Below are 19,097 nucleotides of genomic sequence, written 5' to 3'. Positions count from 1 at the left end.
GAATCTGAAATCAATGTTTTTAGTGAAGTTTTGGGGCTGTGTGCTGCCTGTTCTATGCAGTTTTGGACCATGGTTTATGTAGAGGAATTCAAGACCATGTTATAGTGAACAAATTCCTTTAAGTGAGTTGGGCTTAATCACACACAAAAGTGGAGTTAAAGCTACCCAAAAATGGACTGTCAGTTTGCACTGACTGGACTTTTGTTCAGTTAACAGATAACTGAATTTCAGTGATCGGTGCCCTGTTTAGAGCACTAGTGTGACCATTCTATTAGGTTTTAGACTGAGAACCATATAGTAGAGATAGAGACTAAGTATAGAGGAACAAGTTTTATGAAGCAAGGGAGACCTGGTGTTACACAGAACTGGGAGTAAATTGCACCCCAAACATTCCCTGTCAGAGTGATTGTGACTGAATTTTATTTTATTTTTTTTCTCGAACGCGCAGGAGAGCTGCGCATCATTATATTGAGAGAGCAAAGGTCCAAAATGGACCGAAATACAACACCCTGAGGGCAGAAAAGAAAAGGCAAACGAAGACCAAACCCTCAAGCCTCCTCTCCAGCACCCCAGCAAGGTGAAACCACAGGGGAGGGGAAGCCTGACAGGCCCAACTAGACCCTATTTAAGGTGACAATAATCCCCAAACTGTCTAAATGCTTCGCTCCTGCCTTATTCTAACTGATCAATTCATCTAAAAACAACCTCTTAATCGCTCTAATGGATGGGCTCACTCCATCAAAAACAGCCTTATTACGAGTGAGCCATAAGCATCAAGCCCCAAGAATAATTACACTATTGAAGCCATTCCTTTTGCACTTATGCACTTTTTTAGAAACCTTCCCCCACCACTCAGCAAATGACTGTTCAGCAACAATCGGAGTGAGGTTGCCAAGCCCGATGGACGACAAAATGAGATGCCAAAAATCCCTAGAAAAACTGCAGGTGCAGAGGATATGCTGAATTGTTTCCTGCTTCCTGATCACATAGGGGGCAACACACCGGGTATTGCAAACCTCTCCTTTAGAGCCTGTCCGCAGTCCAACATTTATTCCTTATAGCCAACCAAAGGAAAAACTTGCATTAAGGGGGAGCCCGAGTCTTCCACAATCTTTTCCAAGGCTCAAAGGAGATGGACCCCAAGAAGAAGGCATTATAACATGACCTTGAGGAGAACTGCCCAGAAGCCGTGTGCATCCAAACTAGCTTGTCCGCCTCCTGTGAAAGTGTCACCTCTCCAATCACATCCCATAACTTCAAATACTGCTGCAGCCCAACCAGAGAAAGATGACTCCCAATATCCCTTACCCATCGCCAATTATCCATAGCCTGAGCAACCGTCCTAGTAGAGCTGACTCTACTGTCCATCACACAGACAACATCTGGAGCAATATCAAAGATAGCCTTCCCATTCAACCATTTATCTACCCAAAAAAGAGTGTTGGTCCCATTTCCGACCATAGTTAAGACCGAAAGATTGAAAAATTGTCTGACTTGCTGCTGAATAGGAAGATTCATTCCATGTCATGGTCTGGACGAATCAGTTTTTTGCAGCCATAACCATTTCACCTGTAAAGCCCAACTTTTGTATTGTAAGTTAGAAACTCCAAGGCCGCCATATTTCAGAGGCCTTGTAACTATCTCCCATGGAACAAGACAGCTTCCACCATTGACCTTCTTCCTTCCTTTCCAAAGAAACCCCCTCCGGATTTTATCAATGGATTTGATCACCCATTTGGGAACACTCATGGCCATAAGGATATAAACAGGAATTGCCGAAAGCACGTGTCTCACTAACGCTGTCCTGCCAGCCAGACTGAGCAAACGAGCCTTCCAGTTGGGGAGCCGGTCAGCAATCTTATCAACCCATACCATAAACTCCCTTTTTTTTAGCTTCTTATCAGAGATAGGCAGCCCCAGATAGCTGCACGGAAAGGATCCCGAGCTGCATTGCAAATACAGCCCATCACACCTAATTGGTATAGCAAAACTTTTGCGCAAATTTGTTACCAACCCCGTTGCTTCACCAAAGCAATCCAAAATCAATCTAACACAATTCAGGTGTTCAACCATAGGTTTAACAAAAAAACACTACATCATCAGCGTAGATCGAAAGCCTATTACGAACCCCAGCTTCCTCTAAACTTTGTAACAGCCCCCTGCTTTCAGCTGCTCTGAACAGACTGTTAAGCACATCCATAACCATCACAAACAGCATAGGAGATAGAGGATCACCCTGCCGAAGACCTCTCCGATGAGCGATACGATCTCCAGGCGAACCATTAAGTACTTGCGTAGAAGACGTGAACATTAGTGAGGAAATAAGATTACGCCAAATTGGACCAAAGCCAAGATGAATAAGAATTTCAATAATGAAGGCCCATGACACTGAATCAAACGCCCTGGAGATATCCAATTTTAAGAATAGCCTCGCAACCTTCCTCTTGTGTAGAGACTAAATAGGCTGCTGCACCAGCATAAAATTATCATGAATTGATCTCCCTCTCACAAAAGCGCTCTGATTGGCTGCCACCAACTCATGAAGACGAGGACCCAACCTGTTGGCCAGAAGCTTGGTGACCAGCTTAGCAAAACTGTGGATAAGACTAATAGGCTGACATAGCATCGAACCTCTTAGGGAGAAGAATAAGATAGGCTGAATTCAACAATCCAAGTTTATGGGCATTTCCTTGGTGCAGAAAAATCAGGGCAGCCAACAGATCCTCCTTAATAATGTTCCAGCAGGTCTTGTAAAACCTCCCCATAAACCCATCAGGCCCAGGAGCTTTATCAGAAGGCAGGTCAGCAATAGTATCCCTTACTTCCTTCTCCAAGAAAGGGCTATCCAGCTCACTGAGATCCGCTGCAGTCCTATGGCAACCCAATAAATCAATAGTAACACTCCTTGGAAAATCAGTGCCTATAAGGTTGGTAAAGAAACCGTCTAGTACCACCTGAATGTCGTCATGATTTGTATACACCCTTCCATCCTCCTCAAGTTTTGAAATGAACTTCCTCTTTTTACGGTAACAAGCCTGGCGGTGAAAGAATTGAGTATTGGCATCTCCTTTCAGAAATTGAATTCGGGACCTTAGACGTGCAACCGTCCTTTGCAAAGACGCAAGCACCAGACAATGTTGTTTCAGCTGTCTCCATAACCAAAACTCCTCCCTGGACAAAGATCTGATATCTTGCGCCATTTCCAGTCTATGCAACACCTCACGAGCAAGACCCAACTAGATATTGACATTACCCACCTCTTTATGCCCCCAGGATTGCAAACACTTGGCTAATCTTTTAAACTTCAGAGATGGCCTCTCCAAGGGGCAAGAATCCTACAAAGGTAGATTCCACAAGGCAGACACCACCTCCAAAAAACCAGGGAACTTAGGCCAAAAACTCTCGAAGTGAAATCTTCTCTTCCCCAAACCCCCTCTCTAACTCTAAGAGTTAGGGGACAGCGATCCGAAACAGTAGTAGCATTACTGTGAAGAGAACAATCTGGAAAATAATCCTCCCAGTCCGCAGTGCAGAAAACATGGTCCAATTTCACAAGAGTAGGCTCTTCCCTCTGATTTGACCAAGTGAATCTTCTACCGATCAAAGGAATCTCTTTTAGCTCTAAAGAATTGACAAGCCCTCTGAAGATACGCATCATAGTCCTGTTTATGTTGGAATTATTCTTATCTTCCTCCCGGAGAATCATGTTAAAATCTCCACATAAAAACCATGGCCCCACATAATCATCACGAACCGCTCTCAATTCATGAATAAACTCATGTTTAAAATTATCCTGATGAGGTCCATACACACATGTGAACCACCAGCAAGAACCAGACTCTTCCTGAAATTGGACAGAGACAGAGAAATTCTTCACGACCGAAGCCACAGAGACCAAAGACCCGTCATGCCAAGCAATTAACACACCTCCTCTAGTCCCCTGGGCTAGACTAGAAACAAAATTACTGAAACCAGACCCAAGAATAGACAGAATATCAAAGTCCGAGATAGAACACAATTTGGTCTCATGTAGACAAACAATAGAAGGCTTGACATCAAGAACCAGGGTTTTGACCGAATCTCTCTTGGCACGATCATTGAGCCCCCTCACATTCCAAATAAGAAAACAGCTATTCTCCATTGGAAACAGCAAAAAAAACTACTGCCATCGCTGCCCCAGGCACCACCAATCAGTCCATCCCCACTTGAGGCACCTCCCAACCAAACAAAGTCGCCAAAGCAGCGATGTGTGCACTCGAAAGCCTAGTATCAAATAATTTTGCATAATTGCTGGCATCCTGGAGAGAAATATTCTCATTATCATCACAAAAACCCAGACGCCTACACACTTGAGCAGCCGAAATTGAACCAAACTCCGGGGGAATTTAGCCACTCTCCTACTCCTCCTTGGTCGAAAATCACTTGGCATTGCTTTTTTTCTTCTTTTGGTACTTCGGGGGGGAGGTGGTGGTAACAGGCCATCAGAAGGCTTAGTGACCGCAGACTTGAACTCTTCCAAAGGTGGAATCATTTCCACCACATATTGCAACAAAAGGTCTTCTTGAACAATCTGAGCCTGAGATAATCTTCTTCTGGAATAAACTTTAAACACAGGTGGCTTAGATTTCCATCTATCAGCCCTGGAAGACTGACAAGACCCAAGCCTTCTCGCCCTGACAGAGCCAATAACGGAACTACCATCAACCACCAAATGGGAGCACCCGAATCCATGCTGCCCAGCTGAGACATCCACCTCCAAATCATTCACATGGACCACCTCCAAAGGAACCTCCAAGCATGGCCTAACCGGTGAGATGACATCCTGCGTCGAACCACCCAAATCTTCTGTCAGATCCAACGCCAACCCTGGAGGGTGACCGGGCGCCTCCAGCTCCTCAACCGGAGCTACCGAGAGAGCCGGGGCATCCACTGATCCCACCTCCACCATATCCGGGTCAACAGCCTAAATAGCCCTGAGACTGTCATTCACCTGTCCAGAACGACTGCGTTGCCCCAGTCGTAAATGAATTGGAACCCGAGCAGAAGGCGCAGGGCGCACCGGCCGCCTTGGCCGTCGCTCATAATGTTCATGATCATTGTCTTCATCGGCAAAGCCCGAAGGGGGTGGCGAAGGAAAATCCTCACCAGAATCTGAATCCCCATCCGAACGAAGAACCACCACCGAAACAGGGAACGCCAACGTGCGAGGAGTCCAACTCCCATCCTCTCCAAAGACAACCGGCTCTTCAACATGGAGATCCACTACTGCCGGGAGCAGCTCAGGTGACCGGCACCAGACCTTCATTCTCCATGTGTTTGGTTCCCTTCCCTGTGGATGCAATTGTATCTGCATATACAAAATGCAGTGTTTGTTTGGTTCGCTGTATTGCAAGAGACAGGCCAGCACGAACCTCAAAACACCGCGAGTCAGGCCCGGCGCGGTTGCACGCGCTCGGCCAGGCTTGACTGAGCCGACTGTTTACTCCAGCACGCAAATCGAGATGTTGGTTTTGTTGGTTTTTTTGTTATATCTTGTAATTAAAAGATTTAATTACCGAACCGATTTCATATCTGTGTTTCTGATATTTTCACGAACGAAACTAGACCACACATGCTATGTATATTTTAAATAAAAAATTTACGTGATTAAGATTAGTATATAATTAGTGTTTATTAACATGTAGTTAGCGTCTATTAAATAATTTTAACATATAATTACTGTCTACTAATACAATTTTCATTTATTTAATAACATTTTTAACTCATACAACAAATATTCATACCGGCAACCAAACAACATCTCTCATAAACCAGACTGATCGCATGCAGACAACCAAACACAAGAAGTTGCATGTGTCCAGTCAGACCAGTCAGAGCCAAGCTCACTAGATACAAGCCAGGCTCAGCCATGCAGGCAACCAAACAGGCCCTCTGAGAACAGACATGTCTTCCTCCGCGACTGAGTCGGGTAACAGTCCATGAATCAAACAGTAAGCACCAAGCACAGCCTCCGCAGACTCAATCCCCCAGAGATGCGCAGGAATTCCACGTAGCTCAACGCCAATGGGCACCAGCGGCCGACCACTTCCAACAGCGAGATGTTGGTTTTGTTGGTTTTTTTGTTATATCTTGTAATTAAAAGATTTAATTACCGAACCGATTTCATATCTGTGTTTCTGATATTTTTACGAACGAAACTAGACCACACATGCTATGTATATTTTAAATAAAAAAATTACGTGATTAAGATTAGTATATAATTAGTGTTTATTAACATGTAGTTAGCGTCTATTAAATAATTTTAACATATAATTACTGTCTACTAATACAATTTTCATTTATTTAATAACATTTTTAACTCATACAACAAATATTCATATCGGCAACCAAACAACATCTCTCATAAACCAGACTGATCGCATGCAGACAACCAAACACAAGAAGTTGCATGTGTCCAGTCAGAGCCAGGCTCACTAGATACAAGCCAGGCTCAGCCATGCAGGCAACCAAACAGGCCCTCTGAGAACAGACATGTCTTCCTCCGCGACTGAGTCGGGTAACAGTCCATGAATCAAACAGTAAGCACCAAGCACAGCCTCCGCAGACTCAATCCCCCAGAGATGCGCAGGAATTCCACGTAGCTCAACGCCAATGGGCACCAGCGGCCGACCACTTACAACAGCGAAAGCCTGACGAGACCACCTTCAAATATGCAACCTGAGCGAAGGGGCATGAAGGGATTGCCCCCCGGAGACCACCCGATCAGCCAAGGCAATTGAGGGGAAGAAGACGAGGAAAGAATTTGGCGCAGCACGACGTAGGCGGAGCGACCCTACTTCAAGGCAAAACCTCGAGGCGATCGCATCACGCACCTCCGCGGCACAGCCAGAATCTTCTGTCCGACAACATTGACAATCAAAGCCCGACGGAGCTCCTCCTCAGCCCGATCGATTCTTCCACAACGCCCGACAAAGCACTCCGGCCTAGCCAGGTCGATGGCAGGCGAAGGAGCCAACCGGCCCCCAGTGCCCGACTTCCTCTGACCACGACGAGTTCTCTTCTTCGCGCCTTCACCAGCAGCAGGACCAGACCCAGCCACCTGACCGCCAGCCATATCCAGACCGTAACCTAATACATCTAAAGATTTCTTAGCCACAGGCCGCCACACCAAATTGCGTCCGGGGATGGAAGGGGTCGTCCGCCGGCGCGGGCACACGCCCACACGGTGCCGCGGCAGCCGGCAGAAAAAACACCGCACATGATTTCGGCACTCCGCCGCGCGATGCTCAGACGAGAAACAGTTGAAACATTTCCCGCGCAAATCCACCGGGACTGGTCTGGGGTGGGGCTTCAAGGTGCTCGAACGACGACGAACCACCCTCACCCATCCATCATCAACCCTGGAAGCGGCCGGCTTGGATGAAACCAGGGCCTCCTTGTAGGATTTCCTAACCACGTCTCCCTGGACTAGTGACACAGCAGAGGAGGCACAAACTCCGTCGTCCTCCCGCCAGCGCTGCTCCTTCGATCTTCCACCATGTTGAACACCAAGGGGATAAACCTCCGACGCCGGGGAAGGAAGAGGAGTGGTCGCCGGTCTTGGAATAAGAGCCGGCGAGAGGCCAGTGGAGGGGGGAAACGAGGCGTCGGGAGGGGGAAGGTCAGAGGGCGGGAGCGAGACCGTCATGACGCTAATGACTGAATTTTATTCAGTTAACTGAAACTTAAAGTTCAGTGTTTGGTACCCAGTTTGGGGCACTCTTGCGACCATTCCATCAGGTTCTAGATTAAGAAGTACATAGCAATGTTGGAGATTGTTATAAGGTGAACAATTTTTATATAAAGAGTTGGGCTTGTTACTGGGAAGGAATTGGAGAAAATTATGTTACACAACTCAATGTCAGTTCGGTATGGGTTGTTTCAGTCAATTGAGATTGAGCTGTCAGTGTTGGTTTTTCTCTACTTTAGGGCATCATAGTTTTTGTGCAATAAGTTTTTAGCCCTGGGGTGTTATACCAAAGTGATAGGGCTTGGTTTGGAGAGTAATTTTGGTCAAGTAAGTCTGGTCTGTTGTTAGGGGGATATGTGAGATCCAAGGGCTTAAACAGTAATGAGTGGAATGGAGCAGCAGTCCTGTTTCAGTTAACTTCAGAGTTTGGTTTGAGAAACTGAACAAGATCCTCTCTCTGCTGTACTCCACCCATGTGCTCGAGTTGAGATACATCCCTGAAGATCTGGGGTCTCTCCATACTGCAAAATATCAAGGCTTGGACTGTTGTGGGGCTGTGCAATAGAGTCCTTATTCACTTTGTTCACTGTCTCCAGTCTGGGACGGGGGGTGTTTCTGTGTTGAGCTTGTGGGTGGCCTGCTATTTGGGTTGGGCATCCACGTGTATCAGCCATGCAGTGCTGGCACCCTTGGAGTCCCTCTTCATCAAGTGTTGGCTAAGTTCAGGGAACCCTGCCCTAACTTTCTTATTGCTTTTACTTGATTGCTGATCCAGAGAACCCTGCTGTTCGTGAGCTCTAGCTGGTCCCTTGGTACCTCTGCAGTTTGTGTTGCGGCTTGAGTTCCCCTCTCAATCCCCAGGTCGATTTGCCCTTGTTCTTCACAGCCAACGCCCAGCCTGGTGAGTGGTGACCATACCACCGAAACCACCACCTCGCCGTGGCCAAAGCGTTCCAGACCGTTGCATGCTCATGTGGTTCTCGTTCCGTGCTCTCCAAAGGTTAGTGAAGCTCACCCAGTTGGAATTTCTAGCTCTACTGTTGCATGTTGCATAGAACGGGGTTGCGACGTCTCAATTTGGCGTCGTGGACAGCTTCCGCGTGGACCAATTAACCTACGTTGTCCCCGATCGACTTAACGCGAGCACCGAGACCCTCATAAGTTGTTGAAGCTTCCCACGCCCTTCGTTCAAGCTCTACCTCGCGGTGGTCACGAGAGTAGGATCGTCGGTCCAGCCCTTCTGCAACCGTCGTCGGTAACCTAGGTCTAGAATCTTCGCGGTTGGGTTGAGCACGTGACTGAGTTTGCTTCGGTTCATGGGTGTGCTGATGCCGTCGCCATAGACTATGTCGGCCGCCGTGGCCAATCCAGCATGGGCTCGCCGGAGCTCCCCGCGGCGGAGTCGTGGCCGAGTTTCTGTGAAAGAAGAAAAACCAAAGGGCTTATGTGTTGCTGTCAGTGACCCACGCAAATAGTGATTTGGTCTCGGGTTGATTAGGCAAAGTTGCGAGGGCTTTTGCACAAAAGAGTCAGCGCAGGGCGCGGGCTGCCGGCCATGAGCCAACTTGTCCTGTTGCACGGGCCGTCTGGGCTGGTTTGGGGCCCAGAACTGTTCAGTATTTTGCCTTTTCTTTTGTCTGAGATTGGAAATTAAGCCAGAAATCATAGAAAATGATAAAATTTCAGGACAAATTTTGTTAGGTGTATAAAATCAAGCACTTTCTGGTAAAAATATTTTAGAGATTTTTGTAGCAGCTAGATATTTTTAGGTGAATAAAAAGTAATTTAAATGAGCTTATGTGAATTTTAATAATAAAAATAGAGCACTAAAAATTATAGGAAAATATGTGTAAGCTTATCTTGAGCATATGAACCCTTGGGTAAAGTTTGGAACTGTTTGGACAAGATTTGCTTGGCAAACTAGTTGTTGGTCAAAAAGGAAAAAGAGTTTTATCGTTGGGTGATTAAAGCACCTAATGACTTAGTAAAAAAATGGAGTTGCTTAGCAAGTTTTGGATGGTTAGATGAGTTCTAAGGATAAGAAGCTCCCTGGTAGTTATGGCTTGTGGTGATAGCTTGTAATTATAATTTTGTAATGCTTCGTAATACCTTCCTTGCTAGTAGCATATGCACAGCCATTCATAATCATGGAATTTCATGTAGAGTACCAAGAAGAAGTGATTTGTGAAGGAGCCTGCTCCAGTTCTGCTGATCCAGTGGTGGATTATCGTGATAGATCTCAGATCTCCTCCTGTAATAAGGCAAGCCCCGGTGCATTTGCCCCTTCCTTGTGTTTTAAATGTTTTATCACATTATATGATGCATTAGGTGATAGGAGTTGTGTGATAAACAATTGATGCATTACCATTCCTTGGAAATTCCTGAATCCCTGTTTTATAAAAAGAATTATTACTGCTTAGAAACTCAAAAATCGTTTGTTTTTCAAAAAGAATAATGTGTAACATTGGTTATGGGCTTTTTGATTCAAAAGTCAAAGAAAACTTATGATGATGAGTTCATCAGGGCTCCGGATGGGTTCATCATCTGAAAAGAGTACCCCTGTCGAGTACCAAAAATGGGAAAATGGTTTGAATAAATCAAGACCAGACGCTGAGCAGACAAGGTCGTCCGTCTGTGTCGATTAAGGACTGTACCGCTGACTGGCCTGTTGTGGTTGAGACTTTGCAACTAGCCACATACCCTGGTATGGGACAGGGTAAGCTAGAACCCGGCTATTACATACGTGAAGAGACAATCGCGCACTGGAAGTGGAGAGATGGCGAGAGTAGCATGTACCCTCCTGGCATAGTAGCACGCCTGGTAGGGTAATGTGCTCTCGGATGGCGCGGACCTGTTTATGTAGTGGACGACTCCGTGGGAACGGTTGGCATATGCAAGGGTTAAGTGCTACATATGTCGTGTGGTTAGAGATCCCCAGCTGGTTATAATCGGTTCGAATCGTCATTGCTCCTCGGTTATGGAGATTCATCCCGATGACCATCATCGTAGTTAGCAAGTGAAATATGAGTATGGATAAAATGCATCTAGTATAGGCCAAGTGCTTGAACTAGATTAGGAAAAATCTAGATTTAGGTAAATACCTAACTTGTGAAATAAAACTTGGCTTAGGGATCAACTAGTAGTAAGCTTTTCTGCCAAAAAGGTCTTCGATAATTGATAAGCTTTACCTTGAGTCCCAAATCCAGCATACCCTTGAGAGTTTTTTCCTTTAGTCGGGTAAGTCTTGCTGAGTAATTGCATACTCATGGTTTTATTCCCTATGTTGTTGCAGGAAGGGTTCTTGCTATCTGTAGCTCTTGATAGTCGCTTCTTGTGGAGGCCTTGAAGGTTTTAATGCTTAGGTGTATTTTTTATGGAAAGGCTTCACCTTTCCCAAGTGTTGTAATAAGTTATGCACTTTGTGTACTATCAGGACTTGAAATAATTACAACTCTTTCTATCATGTAAAACTTGAGCTATGGAAATGTAAAATCTATTTTGTAAAGTCTTCCGCTCTATCTCCAATGTGTGTATCAAATGTAATTGCTGTAATGTACATGTTATGTGGGAGATCCTTGGGATGATGAGTTCGAGTTGATGAACTCGATAGCCTTGTTAAGTTACCCGGTACACGTGCACAGCCATCTGAGGCAGTTAATGGCAAGGATTGGTGCATATGGGCTTGGTAACTTGGGAGGGTTGTCACAACGCCCAAGAAGCCGAGAGCAAGGCTTGCCCAGCAAAAGCGCAATGCGGCTGACGCGTGCCTTCGGGCCACCCTCAACCTCGCTACTCGTGAGCACACGACAGTCGAGCCCAAACAGGACGATGATGATGCCATCGACAACATCGTCACCAACACTGGCACTCACGCCAGCGACCCCCCTCTCCTCAAGGCCCTTTTTCACCACGAGGCGACAGCACTCCTCAATCTACATGCATAGGAAGTTGTCGTGCAAAATATATGTGTCCTCATGCCCCTCACCCTCGGCCTCAACTCCGCCTTCCTTGCGAGATGGCAGGATTTCTTCCTCCTCATTGTCGACAAGTTTTCCCTGCAGCAGCACGTTCTCTCTGCCACAGTCGCGCCCCAATCTCCCAATTGGACGTGCATGGACTTTGTCATGTGAACGTGGCTCACCGACAGCACCTCCAATGACCTTGGCGACGCTATCTCCGAGCATGGCGCTGGTACCCACGCCACCTAGCTCGCCATCAATTCATAATTCCTTGGGAACCGCATGACATGTGTGCTCTTCGCCAACCAAGAATTTTGCTCCTCCCAAGGTTACATCACGGTCTCCGAGTACTACCGACGCTCCAAGTGCATGACATAGGACCTCTGCAAGCTCAGCGAGCCCAGCAAGCCCATCACTGAATGCACGCTCATCCCCAGCATCATTCGTGGCTTCAACGAGCACTTCACTGCCCTCAGTTTTCATCTTCGGAGGACCAACCCCCTCCCTACATTTCTACGAGGCACGACCTACAGCCCGAGGAGATGGCTATGACGAAGATAGCTCACACCGTGGCGCTCACCACAACCACAGGCCCCAATGGACTCGCACCCTCCCCAACTATCATTTCTGCCCCTGCTACACCGCCTACCTAGAAACCCCAACAGTAAGCGATTGTGGACTCTAAAGGCCATGATGCCAAGCGCAACAAGCATGGTGGCAAGTGTGGTCCAAGTCCATTTAGATGTGGCCTAGACCACGGATCCGGATGGCGCATGAGCCAGCCCCGCAGTCGCATGCTCTCTTGGCTCGGCCCCAAGGACATGGACCACCAGTGAGGTGTGCCTCCTCAGTAGCTATGGGTTGCCCGGTTAGGATCAGCATAGGCTTGCTGCCAATTTCTAGACCACGATAAAATGGGTGGTATTTTGATTTCAGTGCCACCTTCATATGACAGTCGACGCTGGTATACTCACCCTCACTTCTTTTTCCCCCTCACATTATTGTTGGTAACAGACATTTACTTCCCGTTACCACCATCGGCGTCGCTAATTTACCTCAGAGCCTTCATTTTAATAATGTTCTCATTTCCCCCGAACCTTATTAAAACCTCATTTCTGTCAGCCACTTCACTTCCAGCAATAACCGTTCTAGAATTTGACCCTTTTGCGAAAGGGCCTCTAGCCGAGTTGGTTAGGTGGTCTGAGTAGCACTCCTCAGGTCCTGGGTTCGGCTCCCCGTGGGAGCGAATTTCAGGATGTGCTTAAAAAATCCCCTGGTCTGTCCCACGCCAAAGCACAGGTCTAAGCCTCAGTCCCGATCGTGGTCGTCCTCACATGGGCTTCGACGCCGCTATGTATGGGTGGGGCAGGGGTTCAGGGGTTTTCTCGACCTGTGTGAGAAGGTCTTCTTCTTAATACAATACTTAGGGTTGTCTTACCCCCCGCAGGTCGAGTTTTTAGAGTTTAACCCTTTTGGTTGTTATGTGAACGTTCTTCCCTCTCAGAGAGAGATCATCAGGTGTGACAGCTCTAGTCCCCTTTACTCGTTGTAACTTGCGGCCTCCACCTTCCATGTTGCCACCACCTCCTTCGTTTGGCATCAGCGTCTCGGTCACCATGATCCTGCAGTCCTCTCCAAGCTAGCACAATGTTTGTCTTCCTTGTAATAAAAGTGCTAGTGACACTCTTTGTCATGCATGTTGGCTCGGTCATCATACACAACTTCACTTTCATGTGCCATCATCACATGCCACTCATAATTTTCAAGTTAATACATTGTGATCTTTGGACCTCACACATTACTAGTGTCTATGATCACAAGTATTATTTGGTCCTTGATGACTGCTCGCATTACCTTTAGGTGTTTCCGCTACGACTTAAGTATGACACTTTCTCCACTCTTTCTAACTTTTTTGCCTATGTTTGTACCTGGTTCGGTGTCACCATCAAGGGGGTTCAATGTGACAACCCGCGAGTTTGATAACCCCAGCGCTCGCATGTTCTTCCTCTCCCACGGCATACACTGGCGCATGTCCTACCCCTACAACTCTCCTCAGAACAGTCAAGTTGAACGCATTATCCATTGTACAAATAATGTTGTTCACTCCCTCCTCTTCCAAGCTAGTGTTCCTCCCACGTTTTGGGTTGCGACTCTTACTCACATCTCTCCCTTTTGGGGACTCAGCCATTGTATGAGCATCTATGTGTTTTTTGTTGCAAGTGTTATCACAACCTTACTGCCACCGCTGCTCAAAACTTGCCCCTCTCTGTCTTGTGTCTTTCTTGGCAACTCCCCCCACCACAAGGGCTACCTTTGCCTTCATCCTTACGCAGATCGTCTCACATCTCTCGTCGTGTGATCTTTGAAGAGTCCTTTCCCTTTTCTGAGGATCCTTCTCCTAGACGAGTGTCCTTTGATTTCCTGGAGGATTTCACTAATCTTGTGTTGGTCCCCTTTGCACCATCATTGTGTTTGATGCATCTACCGTAAGGCCATGTGCGGCTTACGGCACCATCACACAGCCACGTGCGTCACCCGACGCCCTAGATTAACCACCTCTAGTGCATCTCTTAGTCACATTATAGTTGTCTCGACTCCCCACCCCGTACCTGCGCTTGGTCAGTGGGCCACCGTTCTGCTCGCATCACGGGCCACAATCTGTGGGCTCTGTTCGTGTCCTCCATGTCCACATGACATCTCAGTTCACCGACATCTTCACCATGTAGAGATTGATCTACACTTTGTCCGGGAGCGCGTTACACTTGATGATGTCCACCGCGCCAAGCACATAGAGATTTATCTACACTTTGTTCTGGAGCGCCTTGCACTTGATGATGTTCGTGCCCTCTATGTCCCTATGATATCTTAGTTCACCGACATCTTTACCAAGATGATGCCTTTGTCAGTCTTCAGAGAAGTTTGGTCCAGTCTAAACGTCTGTTCTACCGATGCTTCAACTGTGGGGGCATGTTAGATAGCCAAATATGGCTTGCATGTGTGGGTCCTATGTATACATGTCCAAACGGGTCGGGCTTGCCGGGCGGCCCGAAACCCGGCACGGGTTTGGCCCGGCCCAAACCTGGCACGACACGTTGTGAACCGGGCCCGTGCCGGCCTGGGCCGGAGGTGTGGCACGACGGGCTAGGCCCGGCACGGCCCGGTTCTATTTTTTCATATAAATACATATGTTATACTTGAATATAGAGTATAAAATGCAAGAAACATGTGTTTTTTTGTTAGTTATATGGGTGTAAATAAATATTTAGAGCTAATAAATATGGTTTAAACCCTCAAATATGCATATTTTTAGGATATTTTATCATTTAAACGTCATATACTGTTATGGGCCCGTCGGGCCGTGGGTCGGCCCGGCACGGTTATTAACCTAGCGGGCCATGCCTGGGCCTCGCTTGGGGCCCGTGGGCCGGCATGGCATGGCCCGCTAGCTAATCCGAGTCGGGCGGGCACGGTCCCAATCCGTGTCGGGCCTTGCCGTGCTCAGCCGGGCCGGCACGGCCCACCCATTTGGACATCTATAGTCCTACGCCAGGCATTAACTACCGACCAGCCCTGTGTATATTTGGTTAGAGAGAATTGAGATCTGATTGTTGTTGTTTCTATAAACCACAAGACCTCCTCACCCCTATATATATGTACACTAGGTATCTCAATCAATCAACCTACTAATTCCATGCAATCTCATTCTCTTTCAATAAGGTTTGCGCTTTGCTATGGTCTACAAAATATTTCATTCTAGTTGAAGTACAATTATTAGATTTCTAGAACATCATAGTGTATTCTTTTGTAAATAGTAACTAGAGGTTAGCTATTTGCCATTGTATCCACATATCAGGAGGAGATGATAGTTTAATGTCAGTTATGCATTGACTAACTCAAAATACAGTTTACTATTGCATAACCAGGTTGTCAATCATATTAATAATATAATTCAGGGTCAAAGCACAACAGAAAAGAAGTTATGTTTTATCATTTACCATTAGTTAAGGGCAGACCCGAAGCCAGAGGCTCCGACATGAGTGGGGTCTGGGCAAGGGATAAATTGGGGCAAGTCTTCGCCCGCAAATGCGGAGAGGCTTCTTCTAAGAAATAGTGAAAAGAGTAAAATAGCGAGGATAACAACTAACAGGAGCAGCAGCCAAACCCTTCATACTCATAAGTAATAATAATATTGTGAGAGCAGCCTAATTGGAGTACCATAATTCCTGAAGTGCAAATGCTAAATCATTGTGATATCATATGAGGATATACCTTTCATAATACATGTGCAACTTCTTTGTGGGAAATTTTAGTGTGTTGATAAAAATGGTGGCAAGATGAATCAGCTGCTTCTGAGAGCTTTCAAATTCTATATACTTGTCCCACAGGTGATAACACAAATAGTCCTTTCCAACAAGAGATAAAGCCCTCTCAAATAAACTGGCATGTATGAAGAGGTATTAGTACAAGATTTGCACAACTTACACATGATAAAACTTGAGAATAAGTTGACCACATAAGAAAAGGGTCGACATTATATCAAAACATTCAAAGGATGTTTATTCAACATTTTGCACAATTATAATTTGTTGAAGGCAACATCCATATTGAATTCTGAGATGTCACGGGTATCCATTTAAACAAGATGCTTCCATTTCACATTACAGGTTAATTCTAAAAGAGAATGTTGTCACAATTTCAGTATAGTCCAATTTCAAGACATGAAAACTTTATCAGGTTATGATGCTTATAAGTCTAAACAACAAAATTCAATCTGAGTGGATGGATTGGGGCAAAAGGGTCTCTAGTGTAATGGTTAAGGCTTCCGAGTAGCACATCTAGGTCCTGGGTTCAATCCCCCTCGGGGGCGAATTTCTGGCTTGGTTAAAAAAATCACCTCGCTGCGCTCCGCCCGCTCCCGGATTACATCCTGAGCGCCACCCTCCGGTTGGACCGTTGCAGAGTGGGCGGTGTACGGCCCGCTAGTGATGGGGCCCAAGGTTCGGGGATTTTCTTGGTCGAGACCATGTTTCGGTCTCTTCTTAATATAATACCGGTAGGGCGGTCTTTCCCTCCCCGGTCGAGTTTTTTTAGTGGATGGATTGAGTGGGGGAGGGAACAGAGAGATTTGAACGCTTAATATTTTAATGAGGGTTTACCAGCAATATGTTGTTTATCTTTCCAAGGTTTTCACTTCTTTGATCATCATTTCTCAAAACCTCCCTAGTCTGATCTGATACCCGTATTGAAACTTCACTCCATATAAAAAAATACTCATATTTTTCTAGTAACCATTTGCCAAATCGATGTTCTTTCGCCCTAATCTTTCAATTCTATCTACTAGGGCGAAGTTAGGAATTAATAAAAAAATTACAGCTGACCAAATTCTCAGTTTGTGGCATTTAAAACATACAAGCTAACATGATATGTTAAGAATTACGCATAAAGATCAAAATGGGAAAGGAATAAAATGCTAAGACTAATTGTCATGAAAATTTTCGCATTAGTGTAAATAATAAGAAAATTTGATTCCAACCACAGATCACACTGATGTTTCCTTCACCTTCTGACATGAGCAGGTTCTTCAAATGCACATATACCAAACTCACAGTAGTTGACCCAAATATCAACAGAATGAGGTACAGCATGGACAGCTTGTTCATAAACATCCATTACATATCTGGTTGTGCATAGTCGTGCCTTATGAGCTGCATATTTGATCCAGTAACCGTAGCACAAAGGAAATTCCAACAAGAAGTTATGGTATACCAAGCTCATAACTTCTATGTCATCCTGAAAGAATATTATCATCAGAAACCAGATGAACATTTGTAATATGAATTGGCACAGAATTCAAAACCATTGAAAGAACTCAAAGAAAACACATCAATCTATCAATCTCTGTATGTGCTCATGGGACAACACATGAGGAAAAAAAAGAGAGGCAGTAGCAAAGCATGAAAATTAAATAAAACACTAAGAAAGATTCCACTTACTGCTGATGTTCCCTCTGCAGCATTTATTAATGATACCCAAGCATCAAAATCTCTCGTGTTACTTTCACACAATAATTGAACTCTGGTCTTGAAAAAATCTGGTATAGAAGCAAATAGTCATGTTCAATGCATTGTTCAGATACAACTCCAGTACCAACTGTCAGTAGATGAGCAGAGACAAAAGATTCCACCTAATCACATGAAATGAGCTTCATTTCATGCTTGTTAGTGAAAATACCTTGTTGATACTCAAGAAAATAATTAGCAAAGAACCCACAGGACGAAGTACTAGAAAAACTAACAAAGCCCTAAAAGGCTAAAACCTACTTAAAGAGTTAACAGTGCTATGGGCAATCAGACATGATCTCCATTTAAGATGTCGGTAGCAACAATTGCTGAATTCTTAACCAAGACAAACAAAGTGGTACAAAACGACATACTAGACAGGGACTGACACTCCTCCCAAACAGGTTTAGTACCATAACCCCCACAATCAGTGTTAACGTAGCTCAGACCAGACTTTAAAACTTGGAAACCTTTACCTGAGTCCCTGAATTAAAATGGAGCTGGTGTTTTCAGGATCTTCAGTTTAGTTGAAACCCGCAACAATTTACTAACGCAAATCCCTCGAAACGAAAGGGAAACACGGGATCTGCTCACCGAGCTGCGAATGCGACGATGGGAGCTCAGGCGCCGCGGCTTCCGACGCCAGGGCCATGGCATCGGCCTCCGGCTCCACCTCCACCGCCGGTGGCGCCAATGTGGCCATCGCTGGCAGGGCCGTGGTATTGGGCTCGTGTCTTACCCGAAGTCTCTAAACGGTTGCTCTCCTGTGGTGTAAGACTAGTTGACCTGCGTTTCCACTGTTTCCATCAGCGAGCCAGCAGAAATACCTACGGTCTTGTTGTTTGCAGCAAGGGGATTAGAGAGATTTGTACAGTGATTAGAGGGAATTAAGGGATTAAAAATCCTTCCTTTTTTTTGACTGAAAGAGACTTAATCGCCAACCCTTTCTATCCCTTACAAACCGAACAAGAGCAAGAGGCTGTTTTCTATTCAAAATATCTTGTTATTTACTTCCTTTGTCCAAATAATAGTGGTTTTAGCTCTTAGTTTTTATGTATATATTGAAATAGATAAAGATAAACTTAAACACATACTAGTCGATTATCCACTAAAAATATCTCAAGATTTTTTATTGATTGTCTCCGCTCTTTGCATTTTTATGAACGCACGGATACCATAGGCAGCAAATCAGATATCACCATCCCTCATCTCTCCCACTTCCAAGGTTTCGTAGAGCAATAGCGGAAGGGAAGAGGCGGATAGACATGTTCGTTGCCGGAGAAAGACACGACGAAGACCTGAGCATCTGGAGGCGACATAGGTAGTATACCGCTAGATATATAGGGAGAG

General features: G+C 45.6%; 1 protein-coding gene across 4 annotated transcripts in view; it reads right to left on the bottom strand.

The window, feature by feature from the left end:
• The window catches only part of LOC103643333 (uncharacterized), a 69,006-nt gene extending 50,422 nt beyond the window's left edge, over nt 1-18,584 (bottom strand). For 3 of the 4 annotated variants that reach the window (XM_008666491.4, XM_008666493.4, XM_020546709.3), the window contains exons 1-4: nt 18,342-18,584; nt 17,682-17,779; nt 17,249-17,478; nt 15,958-16,125 (exon numbers count right to left, since the gene is read on the bottom strand). In XM_008666491.4, coding sequence (XP_008664713.1) covers nt 15,958-16,125; nt 17,249-17,478; nt 17,682-17,779; nt 18,342-18,450 — 605 coding nt within the window. In that variant the 5' untranslated portion in view covers nt 18,451-18,584. The remainder of the gene's footprint in view (nt 1-15,957; nt 16,126-17,248; nt 17,479-17,681; nt 17,780-18,341) is intronic. The other variant, XM_008666492.3, reaches the window with a different exon arrangement.
• Nucleotides 18,585-19,097: the final 513 nt, after the last annotated feature.

Source organism: Zea mays, chromosome 1 (genome assembly GCF_902167145.1).
Source record: "Zea mays cultivar B73 chromosome 1, Zm-B73-REFERENCE-NAM-5.0, whole genome shotgun sequence".
Classification (NCBI taxonomy): domain Eukaryota; kingdom Viridiplantae; phylum Streptophyta; class Magnoliopsida; order Poales; family Poaceae; genus Zea; species Zea mays.
Note: the sequence above shows the minus strand (reverse complement) of the source record. Positions and strands in the feature narration are given on the sequence as shown.